The sequence below is a fragment of the Rattus rattus genome, chromosome 9, assembly GCF_011064425.1.
Source record: "Rattus rattus isolate New Zealand chromosome 9, Rrattus_CSIRO_v1, whole genome shotgun sequence".
Classification (NCBI taxonomy): domain Eukaryota; kingdom Metazoa; phylum Chordata; class Mammalia; order Rodentia; family Muridae; genus Rattus; species Rattus rattus.
The window spans coordinates 32,726,266-32,742,977 of record NC_046162.1 but is presented as its reverse complement, the minus strand read 5'-3'; the positions used below and the strand labels follow the sequence as shown (position 1 = coordinate 32,742,977).

Here is a 16,712-nt window from a genome sequence, read left to right as displayed (position 1 = left end):
CTGGAACTTTCTTTGTAGACCAGGTTGGCCTTGGATTCAAAGATCCAAGTGCCTCTGCCTTTTGAATGCTGGAATTAAAGATGTGCACCACTACACCCAGCTTAATTCTATATATTTTGTATCAGGTATGCAAATTGCATTCTTGATTTTATACTAAGGTAAAACTGGGCAATAAAAAATTATTTCAGTAACTATGAGGCATTGACAAAACCAGAAATACTGTACATACATATTAAAGAAGCTTTATAATTTATATGCATTTTCTAAATAATTTTTCTGAGAAGGTATTTTAAACTTTAGGAGGCTATTAACTTACGAAAACCAACTATATCTGGCTTATTAGTCAACATTAAAATAACTCATTTTTCTGATTTTGGAATCAAATTTAACTGCTTTAGGATTAAAAACTGCTGTTTAATCTTGACAACTTGAGTGGATTGAGAGATGCCTAGAAAATTAGTACTGTACATCTCTGCTGCTTATGATGGCATCTCGACAGAGGATGAGGTTATCAGGCTCTGACCTAGTCAGTTAAGCAGTGCACTGATGAATAGACTCTGACAGACTATGGGGAGACAGTGAGTGTAGAAGGCACGGCCTACTGCAGGAAGGAGGTACTAGGAGGTAAAGGGTATCTTTTTCCCTCTTCTTTTGAGATAAAGTCTCACATAGTTCAAGCTGGTCTCAAACTTACTATTTAGACAAGGATAACCTTGATTAACTGCTTCTTCTGTCTCCAAGCACCTGGCTTGAAGGGTAGCTTGTCCATGCCCTGCCTGTCTTCCTCTTTGATTCCTGGTTGCCATGATGAAAGTGGCTTTCCCTGTCATGTCCTTCCTCCATATTTCTTCTTTGCCACAGGCCTAACCTGGTGATCTGGTGACCATGGGACTTAAATCTCTGAAGCTATGAGCCAAAATCTTTCTGTTTGTATCAGTTATTTTGTTACAGTGACTAAAGGTCTAATACAAAGGTACAATATTAATCATAGAATTGTTTTAAAAAATTACACCTCTCAAAAAATATTCATGAAACTTTCAATACAAAAGCACCAAACATCTACCATTAGGTATAAAATAACTCTCCCTGAAGGATTCAAAGGTCTAAGTCAGGCCGGCAAGTTAGTGGGTAAAGGTATTCTTGTGCAAGCCTGATAGGAGATCAATGCCTAGAGCCCACAGCTGAAAGCTGTCCTCTGATCTCCACATGTAGAAGGATGTGTGTACATATACACACAAGAAATAAGTAGGTCTAAATTTGCATATCATCTTGTTATCAACACAATATTTAAGTATTGTGATGGTTTATCAGGTTTGAGCAGTGAACTCAAAGGGAAACCATTTGATTTTCATTCCACATGCAAAATGATCCGCAGTGTAACCACTTCCCAAGGCTGCTAAGTTACTGAGAACACGTGGCCCTTCTGAGCAGCCAGCGTCAAGATGGCATTCTGTGAGGAAAATCTTGGTTTTTCTTTCAACTCAGTTTTTTCTTTGCTAATACTTTATTTAGGCTTCTTTTTTAAAATAGCCTAAGGTTCCAACCAGTTGAGCAATTGCCACCTTCACATTAAACTTTAATAAGCTAAGCTTTTTTTTTTTTTTTTTTTTTAAAGATTTATTTATTTATTATATATAAGTACACTGTAGCTATCTTCAGATACACCAGAAGAGGGCATCAGTTCTCTTTACAGATGGTTGTGAGCCACCATGTGGTTGCTGGGAATTGAACTCAGGACCTCTGGAAGAGCAGTCGGGGCTCTTAACCACTGAGCCATCTCTCCAGCCCATAAGCTAAGCTTTTTAAGCCACATAAAAATTTCATCAAGCATTTCTCAACCTTAGGGAAAACGGAAAGAGGAAAAAAGGTCAGAACATCACTTTCTACTAAAGGATCGTCTGGAGAGGAATGCTTTGAAAGGAGCTGCAACAAATGCTAGGAATCAAGCGCCCGTGTGGCCTGCACCAGCTGGTGAGTGTTTTACTCCTTCATCACATGCAGGACCCACTGAGGGTGCTAATTAAACACAATCATCAAATACCAGGCTCCTAGGACAACTGTGAGTTTTTCAAAGGCCTTTGGATGTGCCCCACTCAGGTCTAATATTATTGGTGGACTTCTGATTAAAATGTTTTCAGAAGAACTTCTGATTATCCTAATTTTGGTGTCCCATATAATATATTATAATAAAGCTATTTACTATTCATATGGTATTTAATAATAATAAATCCAAATCTTCAATTTCTTTTTAAGCTAGCATACAAGGTAAAGAGGAAGAGCTGCCTAGAGCTTGGCCTTGAACATACAGCAGGTGCTGAGGCCTCTCGTTCCACAGATTCCCAACACTGCTGCACAAGTCTTCAGCCAGAACTGCCTACAGGATAGCTACAGCCAAGAGAAGCCTGCCTGTCCTAACCAAAATACCCGGAAAAGAGTGGACTCATGTCAGAAGACCTCCAGAGCAGTGTCTGCTCCATTTTAGTCAAGTGCCAAAGAGAAAATTTTACTCATCCTCCCGATCTGGCACTGCTTTCACTTAGTGGGAAGGCAATCGATCGATCGATCTCCTGATTCTCACTGCTCACAGCAGCAAGCTGAGAGCATCGCTCGGACATCTCTAGCTCCCACTGCACAGCACACACGTTCTGTATACATAAAGCACCGAGATTAGCAAGTCTAAGAATGAGAAAAGAACTAAAACCAGAATGTCTCTGTCTCTGACCATAACACAAGCAAAGTAAGCATCATTTGCTCTCCTTCACAGCAGACTCTAAACAAGTAGAAATGAGGCAGTCCTTACTTAATACACAGGGCAAAGAAGAATAATTAAGTGCAAAAATATACAAGGCTGAGTGTGCTGCTGCATGGCTCCCACCCCACCACTCGGGGGCCTGAGGCAGGAGAAAATAGAACTGAATGAAAAGTATGTGCCAAAGTCTGTGAGGGAGAGCTAAAAAAGTGCTGAAAGAAACGTACAGCACAATGTGCACATTAGAAGAGAAACAGCTTCAGCCAAATGACCTGTAGACTTGACTCTAAAATGTAATGCTTTAAACATTTAGAAACAAAGAGAAAATCTTTGTGTGACAAAGAGCTTTTTACAATTGATACCAAACGATTTCAAGGGAAAATTCACAAATTAAACTTTATCAAAACTAGAAAAATCCTCAACAATTTGTTTTTTAAGACTATTAGAGTGACTGAATAGAAACTGGGAAGAAAGTTTTTGCAAAGCACATTATCTGACAAAGCAAATATCTAAATACACAAGAGTCTAAAGGCTCAATGGTAAGGACATGGCTCAGTGGTTAAGAGCACTGGCTGTTCTCCCAGAGAACCTGAGTTTGATTCCTAGCATCCATATGGTAGCTCACAACTGCGGATAACTCCAGCCCAGGACATCTGCACTCTCCCTGTTCTGAGGTCACTGTACACATGAGGTGCACAGACAAGGATCCAGGCAAGCACATATAATAAAAATGTATAAAATTAAAAAACATTTAAAAATCCTCAATAATAAAAGACCAAGAACTCAGGAAGAAACCGGGGAAGAGAATAAGTGGACATTTCAATGAAGCAACTGAAAATGTGCTCAGGGCAGGAAGACGGCTGTCAGCAGTGCCCGCTACGTAAGCATGTGGACATGAAACTACATTTCTGCACCCACAAACCTGGGGGCAGTGGACATAAAAAAAAACACACACACACACACACACACACACACACACACACACACACACACACAGAGAGAGAGACAGATGCTCATATAAGTGACCATGGGAGAAATGTACATTACAATCACAAAAGAAATGTTATTTCATTAAATCTTGTCAAAACAAGGAGAAACTGTCAGTAGGAATGTAAGATAATGAAGCCGTTTTGTAAAAGGGCATCACTTTTTTTTAAAAAATACTAAATCAAACATTTACTTATTTCATGTTGAGAAATTATACTTTTATTCCATAAAAATGAAAGCTCATGATCAGATAGAAACCAGCATATGACATCACAGCCATCGTCAGACAGAAACCAGCACATGAACATCACAGCTGATTATTAGACTCCCAAGTTAAAAATTATTTAGCTATCCTTCAATGAGTGAATAGACAAGTAAAGTATAGTACAGCCATACCATGGAATACTACTCACCAATAAAAGGAGAATTGCTGATGTATACAGCTTGGAAGGACTTCAAGGGAACTATGATGAACACAGAAGAAACCTAGCTCTCCAGGTGAAGTAAACTCTGATTGTCTATACAACATCCTTGAAATGGCATCAGAGATGAGGATTAGGCTAGTGGTGGTGAAGGGTTAGGGGAAGGGAGTCTCTGGCTATGAGAGAATACTGGACCCTTTCCTTACAGAAAAACTGTCCTACAGCTTCTGTGGTTAGTACATGAATCTGCATGAAATGGGAGTTGAACAGAAGCACACTTGCATGTCCATGAACACAAATCAAACAGGACAGCTCTAAAGACACCAGTGAATCCAGTACAGCAGTGAATCTGTGCTGTAGTATTTACTGTGAGAAATGGATCTCTACTGCTTTAGTATATCAATCAAAGCAAGGTTACCACTACCCTAATGCTTAAAAGGAGCTGGTGACGCAGACAAAATGCACGCAACCTGGATTGAAACCACAAGACACATAACACAGAGGAGTACAAAATACTTGGCCTATGTTCTTCTGAGATTCCAGTATCAGGAAACAGAGTAAAGAGACAGCACAACTGAATGTAACATACTTTCTGATCTAACTGATGGGGTTTTCTTTGCCAGTAAGGACACTTCTAAGCAGCTATGGAGAACCTGAGGGAGCCTATAGGACTGGGAACATATTTAAAAAACATTCATTTACTGACTTTGATAATCATAGTGTGATTGTGTAAAACAACATTTTCTTTCATTTCTTTTCCTTTTTAAAACAGATAGGATCTGGCTATGGAGCTAGCTGTAAAGGTCAGAGCAGCCTGGAAGTCATGGTGTGGTCCAGCTGGCCTCCAATCCGAGTGCAGGTATTAAAGGGTACAGTACCATACCTAGAATGTTTTTATTTTGTTGTTGTTGTTGGCTTTGTTTTTAAATACATTACATAAAGAAGTATTTAAGCTGTATGATCACAGGCTCTTCGTGGATTATGGCTGGTTAGAGTACTGGTTAGCTCACCTGGTTCCTGTCGCGAGCATTTGTATACCTGATCTTCTGAATGAAGTAGAATATGAGCCACGCTGAAGAAATAATCATCAAAACAATAAAGGATATTGTCACGAAGACTAGAGAGCCACGGCTGAAGTTCTTTGGCGGCATTCGAGTTCCAACAGCTATTGTCATTTGTACAGAGATGTTTTTCTCCAGATAACTCAAAATATCCTTACCCCTCAATTCTGTTATCATGACAGCAATAATATCTCCCGTGCCTGTAATGCAAAACAAATACACAGACTCAAGTGACATCTGGAATTCACAGAGACATCATATAAATATATACGTATGTTCCACAGAGAATCACCATAAGTTTTCCTAAGATTTACAGATTCAATGAACATGAGGCTGCAGCTATGCACACGGACAGGCATGAGAATGTGTGCAGTACTCCAAACAGGTAATGCATAAAGCAACTGAGGTGTTAGCAATGCACGAGCTGCCTTGCAGTTGCATTTAGAAGCATTGAGAAGGCAGCCACCTGTGACTAAGGCAGGGCGAGTCTATGGCATATGATCTTGAAAGTTCTAACAGAAGAGTGCTGTCACTGATGGTGTAAATAGGTGGTTCTCGCAGTGATCATCCTAGCATGCACGGCTGAGCAAAGAACTAGTATAAGAAACAGAAAGAAGGATCCTTCTTAGGGCACACACTTGGCTATGGAGTGACAACAAGTGCCAAATGACAACATCTTTTACTGACAAAATCTGAAACTAACTTTGGTCTTCTGTCTAGGATAAAGCTCCAGATTTCAAACTCCAACAATTTTCCCTACCCAGTGTGGAGACAGCAGCATCTCATGCTGTCTGGCTGGCCTCACCCTTGAGTTTTGTTACAGTTTTCACCTGCTTTAACCATGCCTAGTGTACTCAGATCCTCCAGGCAGGCCCAAGCTTCAGCTTTCTGGACTACTACCTGTAATGGTACCTAAAGCCTCCAGCTTCTAAAAGCTGTTCAGAGTTCTGCCCACGGGCACAGATTACATAAGTTAATTACAAGGACGGCTCAGTAGTTCTTCCAAGCCCTCTTCTTCCTGGTTTGTAGGGATCACTATCCCATCTGTCCCCCAGCGGGGAATGGCTTTTCAGTTTACTTTAAGATGACAGGAAGCTTTTCTGCCACATGCAGCTGTTGGCAGCTGTCCTTTCCTAAGGGACAGTTAAGTGTGACAGCATGCAGTGTTTATAATCTCTCTTTTCCAAAGTCCTGGAGAAAGACTGGAGGCTAGGCTTCCCATATTATTTTGGGGAAGGGAAAATCATAACCACTTCTGTGAGTATGAAGAGGGTGTGCATCCAAATACAAAATACCTTCTAAAAACAAGCAAGCGAAGTATCTCAAAAACGACCTTTTGAAGGCTCCTTCAGGAATATAAAAAATATTTGTTTTTATGTCTTGCTACCTTTAGCAGTCAAGATGAGAGGCAACAGAAATTTAGTAACAAAAGTTTGAGAAAAATATAGCCCAATGGAATATATATTTGTACAGTACTTTATTCAAAAGTTTTTAGTCACTTTATTAGAGTAGTAGTTTATTGGTTTATTTATTTTGCTTAAAATATAAACAAAAACAAAACAGCAAAATTAAAACTAGCATTATTAAGTTAACATCTGACTCTGGTCAGTGAATTAAAAAGAATCATGAAAGAACACTAAACAGGTTTAAATTTCCATTTAGAAACCTTAAGTCTGTGCTTTTACAATGTTGATCAACAGGCATGATCTATGGTGTTAAGATACCAGGTATGGCTATAAAGTAACTGAGACGGATCCCACAAACGACACATGACAATCAGTCTCATTGCTTTATAATCACACCGAGTACAAGTGGTTTTAGAAATCAGTTCTGAGGCTCCCTCTTGAAGACTCAAGCTGGAAAAGTAGTGGGGAGAGCTGCACAGGTAGCCAAGGGAACCAATCCAGTAATCGCCTTAACCAAACTAAATGGGCGCATCAACTAATCTCACCAGGAAAGCTGTTTGGGAAAGAAAAATTTAATTAGTTCAACACTTGTCAATATTCATTGAGCACATACCATGGTCAAGGTTTTCTCTCTCTCTCTCTCTCTCTCTCTCTCTCTCTCTCTCTCTCTCTCTCTCTCTCTCTCTTACTTTCTCTCTTTCTTTCTTTCCCTTCATAAGGGATAAGGAAATTACCTGATCTTAATTGATGTGAAAAATGCTTCTACTCTCAGAAGGACAAGAGTGAATAAATCTCACTGTAGCCTTCTCATCCTAGTACAAGGGGGAGACTGGGCAATGTTGCCATAGGAGACAGAAAAGGATCAAAAACAAAAGTCACAGCAGCACATCTGAATAGTAGTGAAGGCAGTGACCTCTTACAGAAGACGATGAAACACACTGAAAACTCTCCTAGAAAAATGTCCCTTTCTCCCTAGCATTGAGAGCTGGGCTGGTTCAAAAACACCTAACCAGATGGCTCATTTACACCTGGGATGGGACTAAAGAGATGGCTAAGAGCACTGGTTGATCGTGCAGAGGACGAGGTTTGGTTCCCAGCGCCAATATGGCAGCTCATAACTACTAAAACTCCAATTCTAGAGGGAACTGACACTCTTCTGGACTCCAAGGTCTCTTACACACATGGTGCACATAGACTCATGCAAGCGCCTGTACATACACACACACACACGCACACACACACGCACACACACACACACACACACACACACACAACTCTTGAGAGAGTTGGTGCAGATTCAAGAGGGATGATGACACCAGAGGAAACTTAATCTCAGGATAAAATTAGGATTACAGTAGCAGTAACTGGTAGGAGAGAAGGCTTTAGTTAGACTGCAGTAATGGAAACATTTAAGTAGATATAAAGTGTGTGGCAAGACCATCCCTCTGCCTGAGTTCTGAAACGCCAGGACATGGCTTTGGAGTTCCATCCCTTTCAACAACCAGGCAGCCATGTACTCCTTTTCTACTTCTGTGGTTAAATACCATAGCCAAGGGGTTGGGGATTTAGCTCAGTGGTAGAGCGCTTGCCTAGCAAGCGCAAGGTCCTGGGTTTGGTCCCCATCTCCGAAAAATAGAAAAGAAAAAAAAATACCATAGCCAAGGCAACTTACAGGAGGAAGGGCTTGTTTGGCCTATAGGTTCCATCATGGCGGGAAGCATGGTAGCAACCAGCAGGTATGGTAGTGGGAACTGGATGCTAAGAACTCACATCTTTTTAAAAACATTGTTAATTTTAATTTCAACTATGTGTTTATGTGTGGCTTTGTGCATTCAAGTTGCAGTTGCCTGCGGAAGTCAAAAGGAGTCACAGATCCCCTGGAAGGGGAGTTACAGGCAGTTTTGAGAGGCCTGATGTGGGTGCTGGGAACTGAATTCAGGTCTGCTCCAAGAGCAGAATGCACTCTAAACCTCTGAGTTATCGCTCCAGGTTTGTTTCTTGAACTATAAGCACTAAGCCGAAGAGCAGCAGTAAATTCTGGAAACCTTTAAACTGTCAAAGCTGGACTCTGCTAATATACACCTCTTCCAACAAGGCCACACCTCCAAAACATCCCCAAATGGTACAACCCACTAGAGACCAAGTGTTCAAATATGAGTACTTACAGAGAACTTTCTCATTCAAGCCACCATGCTTTTCTTAGAGATGACAGTGAGAAGACCTCATACTAATATTGTCCAAACTATTTCACAAAATAGAAACAGAAGGAACACTACTTAATTCCTTCTATGAAGCCACAATTACGCTTATACCTAAACCACACAAAGATCCAACAAAGAAAGAGAACTTCAGACCAATTTCCCTTATGAATATTGATGCAAAAATACTCAATAAAATTCTCGCAAACTGAATCCAAGAACATATCAAAACAATCATTTATCATGATCAAGTAGGCTTCATCCCAGGGATGCAGGATGGTTCAATATACGGAAATCCATCAACGTAATCCACTATATAAACAAACTCAAATAAAAAAAAAACACATGATCATCTCATTAGATGCTGAGAAAGCATTTGATAAAATTTATATCTGAAGTTAAACTCCAGAGAATCAAGTAACCCTATTAACAATAGGGTACAGAGCTAAACAAAGAATTCTCAACTGAGGAATACCAAATGGCTGAGAAGCACCTAAAGAAATGTTCAACATCCTTAGTCATCAGAGAAATGTAAATCAAAACAACCCTGAGATTCTACCTCACACCAGTCAGAATGGCTAAGATAAAAACCTCAGGTAACAACAGATGCTGGTGAGGATGTGGAGAAAGAGGAACACTCCTCCATTGTTGGTGGGATTGCAGACTGGTACAACCACTCTGGAAATCAGTCTGGAGGTTCCTCAGAAAATTGGACATAGTACTAACTGAGGACCCAGCTATACCACTCCTGGGCATATACCCAAAAGATGCTCCAACATATAACAAGGACACATATTCCACTATGTTCATAACAGCCTTATTTATAATAGCCAGAAGCTGGAAAGAACCCAGATGTCCCTCAACAGAGGAATGGATACAGAAAATGTGGTACATTTACAAAATGGAGTACTACTCAGCTATTAAAAACAATTACTTCATGAAATTCATAGGCAAATTGATGGAACTAGAAAATATCATCCCAAGTTAGGTAACCCAAATCACAAAAAGCCACACATCATATGCACTCACTGGTAAGCCCAAAAGCTCAGATCACCCAAGATACAATCCACAGACCACATGAAGCTCAAGAAGAAGGACAACCAAAGTGAGGATGCTTCAGTCCTTTTTAAAAGGGGGAACAAATATATTCATAGGAGGGAAGATGGAGACAAACTTAAAAGCAGAAACTGAAGGAAAGGCCATCCAGAGACTTCCCCACCTGGGGATCCAGCCCATATACATACAGTCACCAAATATTGCTGATGCCAAGAAGTGAATGCTGACAAGAGCCTGATATGGCTGTCTCCTAAGAGGCTCTGCCAGAGCATGACAAATACAGAGACAGATGCTCTCAGCCAAACACTGAACTGAGAACAGGGCCCCCACTGGAGTTAAGAGAAAGGATTAAAGGAGCTGAAGGGGCTCACAACCCCATAAGAACAATAATACCAACCAACCAGAGCTCCCAGGGACTAAACCACCATCCAGAGAGTACATATGGACAGACCCATGGCTCCAGCTGCATATGTAGCCGAAGATGGCCTTGTTGGACACCAAAAGGTTGAGAAGCCCTTGGTCCTGCCAAGGCTAGTCCCCCAATGTAGCAGAATGTCAGGGTGGGGAGATGGGAAGGGGTGGATGGATGGGTGGGGCAACACCCTCATAGAAGAAGGTGAGGGGGGATGGGATAGGGGGTTTATGGACGGGAAACTGGGAAAGGGGATAACATTTGAAATGTAAATAAAAAATATCCAATAAAAATTATCAGCAACAACAACAACAAAAAGAATATTATGATTCTTTAATCCCAGCACTCTGGAGGCAGAGGCAGGTAGATCTCTGTGAGTTGGAGGTTAGCCTGGTCTACAGAGCTTATCCAGGACAGTCAGGGCTACACAGAGAAACCACAGCTGGGAAAACAAACAAAACAAAACAAAACAACCCCAAACCTTAATTTTATGTTTATATGTATATGCTTGTTTGTCACCGATTCCCCGGAACTGGTGTTACAGGTGATTGTGAGCTGTCTCATATAGGTTCTGCCAACTGAACTCAGGGCCTTGGAAGAACAATCTCTCTAGCCTGCCAATTTATTCTTCCTCCTCAGTCCCAAATGAATTTTCAAATACAACAGTTTTAATACTATGGGAGCACTCAGAGTATCTTTGTTTAGATTTGCAAACAGGAAACACTTCTGCTTTTCTACATGCATTTTTTTTGGGGGTGGGGAGGCTGGGCCAGTTGAGAGCAGACTGCAACCAATAAGACATTTCAATCTTTAATAATTCAGCAGTATTTCCTAAGATCACAGTTATTTCAGATGAGTACAATTTATTAATTATGTTAATATTTTACTTCTGATAAAATATATTTATTTAATACACTTTATATTCAAATATTCTGACTCAGCCTAACTATGCAGCTAAGGGCTGTGACCACTGTACCTGACTATTTTGTCTCATTAGTTTTTCTGAAGGGCTTTAACATGCCCATATTTGGCAAACATGGCACTGCCAGGCCTTGCCCTTTTCCCTCCATCTCCCCTATAAACCATAGATTACAGCCCTAAAGCTAGCCATAAAGGTCTATTCCCTTATTTGGACATTTTCTCATGCTGGACTCATTCCTGAGGCTGACTACCAAGGTCCAGCAATCAAAAGCCCCCTTTGGTTCACGTGATCAGCATGCCCATCAAAACATAACCACTACATCCTAGCCCACTGTAATACAGACTCCCTTTTTTCACTTCTCAAAAATTACACCTGCAAGGTCATTTGCTGCTGTTTTTCTGCTTGAGTTAGAGAGCAACCATTTTTACCTTTATTCCCAGCTTAATGAAGGATCTCTCTGTGAAAATAGGTGTTTGTGTATGGTTTGTGCCTAATCTGGGCTCTGGAAGGGAGCCCTACACTGTGAGGGAGTTCCTTCATTTCCTTTGATCTAAAATAGTTTCTGAGTCATTTTTAGTCCACTGTTCATGATACGGACTTAAAAAACACAGATGTTTGTTTGTTTGTTTATTATTTATTTATTTACTGTGGGTGTTTATGTCCTATGATGCATTTGGTGTCAGAGAAAAACGTGCAGGAGTTCGTTCTCTCCTTCCACCAACTGTACTCCAGGGACTGAATTTAGGTTTTCCGGGTTGGTGGGAAGCGCCTTTATCTGCCTAGTCATCTTGCCAGCCCTGTTTTTGTTTTTCAAGACTAGGTATTACACAGTCCAGGCTGGCCTCCAAACTTGCTGTAGCTGAAGACAACCTTGTGCTCCAGATACTCCTGCCCTCACCTCAAATAAGGGAGTGCAGCTGTGAACCACCAGGTTGCAAGATGCTGCCCTTAGTGAAGAGTCGAAGACAGACATTTTGAAAATGCCTTTCTATCTGGATTCATTGGATCAGTTCCTGGTGGATGTTCTCTTATTGTTGGTAGGAGAGCTATGAGGTAATCTCTTCCTTCCTCTCCTCCCTCCCTCTCCAGGGAGTCACCTCAGGAAGCAAAGGGTGTTTACTTTCATTATTGATGGCAAGCTTTATGACTTGAGTAACTAATACCTGCCAGATTTCATTATAAATAAATGTATTTCTATTAATTAATAAGCAATCTGTAGAGTAATACTTTCTGATCCTGGGAATAGTGAGAGACTCAAAAAGCTTTTACTCAATGCTCTCAGTATCCACTGATGAAATAATTTCTATAGTGGCATCTACGAAACTGTTATTTTCTAATCTCCAGAAGTGATTCTGTCATCAGAGTCATTAACAAGACTGTCTATTCATCTTTACCCCCATGAAAACAGAACAGAGCTGGCCTGGTGCTGTGCCCTTGTAGTCAGTTCCTCAGGACGCTGAGGCAAGAGGATAGCAAGTTCATGGAAGCCTAGTTAAGTCAACAAAACAGTCTCAGAAAGGAGACTGAGGTGTGGCTCAGTTGGTAGAGTGCTTGCCTAGTATGCACAAAGCCCAGGTTTGACCCCCAGGATCACACAAAATCTAGGATGACGGCACACGTTGTAACACCTGGTACTCAGGAGGTTAAAAGGGTCAGAAATTCAAGGTCATCCTCAGTTATATAGAGATTCTGAGGCTGGCCTGAATACACAAGTCTCTAAAAGCAATAATGAAATAATTAAAAAGAGGCTGTGTAAGGTGGCTCATGCTTATCATCACAGCATTGGGGAAGCTGAGACAGGGGGATTTCACTGAATTCCAAGACAATAGGAGCTACAGAGTGAGATACTGTCTGAAAAACTACGAACACACAGTAAGATAGTTAAAAGGGCGCTTGGGGCCATGGCTCATGGCAGTGGGCTCAGGCAGCAGGTGTGATGCTCTAGTTCAATCCCCAGGATCACAAAGCTACTGCCACCAAAGGCCAGAGCTGCTGCTGGGTCATCTGTCTTTCTGAAAAACAAACAAGCGAGAACCCCAATACAGCACTGACTACCAGATACTCTGTATTTCAATGACAAAAGGCTGAGTGGAAAATATGCCAAATTGAGGAATCTTAGAAGTAGCCTCCTTTGGGGCTCTGAAATCAGAATGTCTAAGATTCAAACCGATACAAGCTGTATAACCTTCTGAATGTTAGTTTCACTTTTCATTAGGTACTGACTCCAAATTTCACAGCAGATGCTAATGCTACAGCTAATGAGTCATCTGTTGCTCTTCACGGAAAATAATAAAAGGAACTCAAAAAGCCTACCACAGAATGGAGAACTCCATTCCCTTCTCACTGTTCCCTACTAACTCAGGAGGCACTCAGCTACCTGCAGACCAACAGGACCCTCCCTCCTTGATGCCAAGAAGATTCAGGCCTCAGCTCAGAAAGTGAGTCTTCCCAGGTGGGAAGCAACAGAGATTCCTTCCTTTACCTCATCTTGGATAAGTCTCCTGCCCAGCACAGTGCATCTGGGATGCTGGCAAAGGCTCAGAAAGGTGCTGGGGGTGGGGAAAAGAGCTATCTGAGTCCAGGCTACAAATGGAGAAAGGCAGCTTAGCTTTTCTGCTGCAAGCTCACCTGTTTTCTAGAAAACAACATATCTGTATAAGATCCCTCTTAAAACAGGCCAACATTTGAATCTGTTAGTTAAGTTCAAATTACTTTGCAAAGCTTTAAGGAATTTCAAAACTCAGAGACAGGCAATTTCAGGAAACTTCCCTTTACAGAAGCTCAAGGGCATGCTCACCCCCTCTCCCACCTCCCATTTCTCGTTTTGTTTTTGTTTTGAGACAGGATTTCTCTGTGTAGCCCTGGCTGTCCTGGAACTCACGGAGATTCTCCTGCCTGAGCCTCCTGAGTGATGGGATGAAAGTTATGCACCACAAGTGCCTTCAATAGCACCTTTAGAACTAGAGCTATTCCTGCAGCACCCAGGATATCCAGCAGAACACCACAAGGTAAGTCAAAGAGACTGAAATCACCCCAAAATTCTAGAATGTCTACTGAGATGATAAGACTGGTGTTAACGGGTTGGAGATTTAGCTCAGCGGTAGAGCACTTGCCTAGCAAGCGCAAGGCCCTGGGTTCGGTCCCCAGCTCCAAAAAAAAGAAAAAAGAAGAAGAAAAAAAAAAAAAAAAAAAAGACTGGTGTTAACTCAGGGGTTTCTACAACACTGTTCAGCTGCCAGGGAACAGCCAAGCCCCACTCTGCTGTATCAGTCCCGTCTGATGGCTCCACTGACTTAAGTCCTTAACTGTGTATTTACAGTTTTTCCTTTCTTCATGTTTGGCAGATGTTTCAGTTACTTTTTTATTGCTGAATCAAAACACCATGATCAAGGTGACTTATAAAAGAAAGTTTTTAATTAGGCTTATGGCTTCAGAGGGTTAGAGTCCATGATGGCAGTGCACAGGCACTATGGCAGAAAACACTAAAGCTCATTCACAGTGAGGCAGATGGCACACTGGGAATGTGCAAGTCTTTTGAAACCTCAAAGCCCTCTCTCAATGACACATCTCCTCCAAGGTTACCTCCTAACCCTTTCTAAACAATACGAACCCATTGATGGGAGGTTTCTCATTCAAACCATGGAGGCAGAGCACTTGCACAGCAAGCTTGAGGCCATAGGTTTTCTCCAGCATCAGAGAGGAGCAGAGCAGTAATTCTGACAGATATAAGGAATGAATGTTCCAATTATAAATTTCTTGCTGAGATTTATTACTAGTTTCTTTCTTTTTTAATCTTTATTTTACACTCCAGATTGTATGCCCCTCCCAGTCCACCCTCTGACTGTTGCACATCCCATACACGTCCCTACCCCCACCCATCTCCATGAGAATGTCCCCAACCCCCATCTTCCACCTGCCAGACCTCCCCACTCCCAGGGGCCTCCAGTCTTTTGAGGGTTAGGTGCATCTTCTCTGACTGAACCCAGACCCGGGAGTCCTCTGTGGTATACGTGTTGGGGGCCTCATCCTAGCTGGAATATGCTTCCTGGTTGGTGATCCAGTATCTGAGAGATCCCAAAGGTCCAGGTCAATTGAGACTGCTGGTCCTACATGGTCACCCTCCTCCTCATTTCCCCTAATTCAACCAAAGGGGTCAACAGCTTCTTTCTGTCCATTGGTTGGGTGTAAATATCTGCATCGAACTCTTTTAGCTGCTTGTTGGGTCTTTTGGAGGGCAGTCATGATAGGCCCTTTTTGCAAGCACTCTATAGCCTCAGTAATACTGGCAGGCCTTGGGGCCTCCCCTTGGGCTGGATCCCACTTTGGGCTATCACTGGACCTCCTTTTCCTCAGGCTCTTCTCTATTTTTGTCCTTGCAGTTCTTTCAGACAGGAACAATTCTGGGTCAGAATTTTTAACTGTGGGATGGGAACCCCATCCCTCACTTGATGCCCTGTCTTTCTGCTGGAGGTGGGCTCTACAAGTCCCCTCTCCCCACTGTAGGGCATTTCATCTAAGGTCCCTCCCTCTGAGATTCTCTCTCCTCCCTTGTCTCTGGTGCACCCCCTCCCACCCCAGGTTGCCTGTTTCCATTCTTTCTGCTGGCCCTCAGGGCTTCAGTCCTTTTCCCATACCCTGATCATATTTTTCTCTTCCCTTCCCTGTCCCCTTTCCCACCTAGGAGCCTCCTGCCCCCAACGCCTCCTGTGGTTGCTTTCTTCTCCCTCCCAAGTGGGACTGAGGCATCCTCATTTGGGCCCTTCAGCTTGTTAACCTTTTTGAGTTCTGTGGACTGTATCCTGGGTATTCTGCACTTTTTTCCCCGTTGGCTAATATGCACTCATAGTGAGAACATACCATGAATGTCCTTTTATTACTAGTTTCTTAAAACACAGACTTGTCCTGTCACTTTCCTGTTCAAATGCATTTGTTGTTTCCTTCCTGTAAAATTAAAACCCAAATTCCTCGGCCTAATGTTCAGCATAGTTGGGGACCCAAATGGTTCATATTTTAGACAGTCTTTGTTCCAGTGAAACTGCTGCTCAAAGAAACTGATTGTGGGGCTGGAGAAATGGCTCAGCAGAGCACTGGCTGCTCCTAACAGGACCCAGGTTTGGTTCCCAGCACCTATGGTGGCTCAGAACAGCCAATTTCTAGTTCCCAGGGGACCTGGCCTCTGAGGACACCAAGAACACGTGTGCATGTACATACATGGAGGTAAAACACATATTGCCGTTTTAAGAAGGTTTATGAGTGAATGGTAATGACTAAAGAAAAATAAAATAGAGTTAGAAAGAAAACCAGGAAAAGATGGAAAACGACTAAGAAACTGGGATTTCCACAAAGCAAAGTGAAAGGAGAGGGACGATAGGCAGACAGTGAGCAGAAAGCAGAATGCTGAATGTGAGACTTGAGAGTAACAGTTCAATGAGGAGGGAAGACCCAGGGAACATCGATGGGATCAGGACCCTGACGAAATCAATTTGTCACAAGACCTGA

The 16,712-nt window shown here is 42.0% G+C and overlaps 1 protein-coding gene across 1 annotated transcript in view; it reads right to left on the bottom strand.

Moving 5' to 3' along the window:
• Rnf130 (ring finger protein 130) overlaps positions 1–16,712 on the bottom strand; it is an 88,008-nt gene that overhangs the window by 31,672 nt on the left and 39,624 nt on the right. Inside the window, 1 exon segment of the mRNA XM_032912039.1 lies at positions 5,169–5,419. Within this exon segment, the coding sequence (XP_032767930.1) occupies positions 5,169–5,419 (251 nt within the window).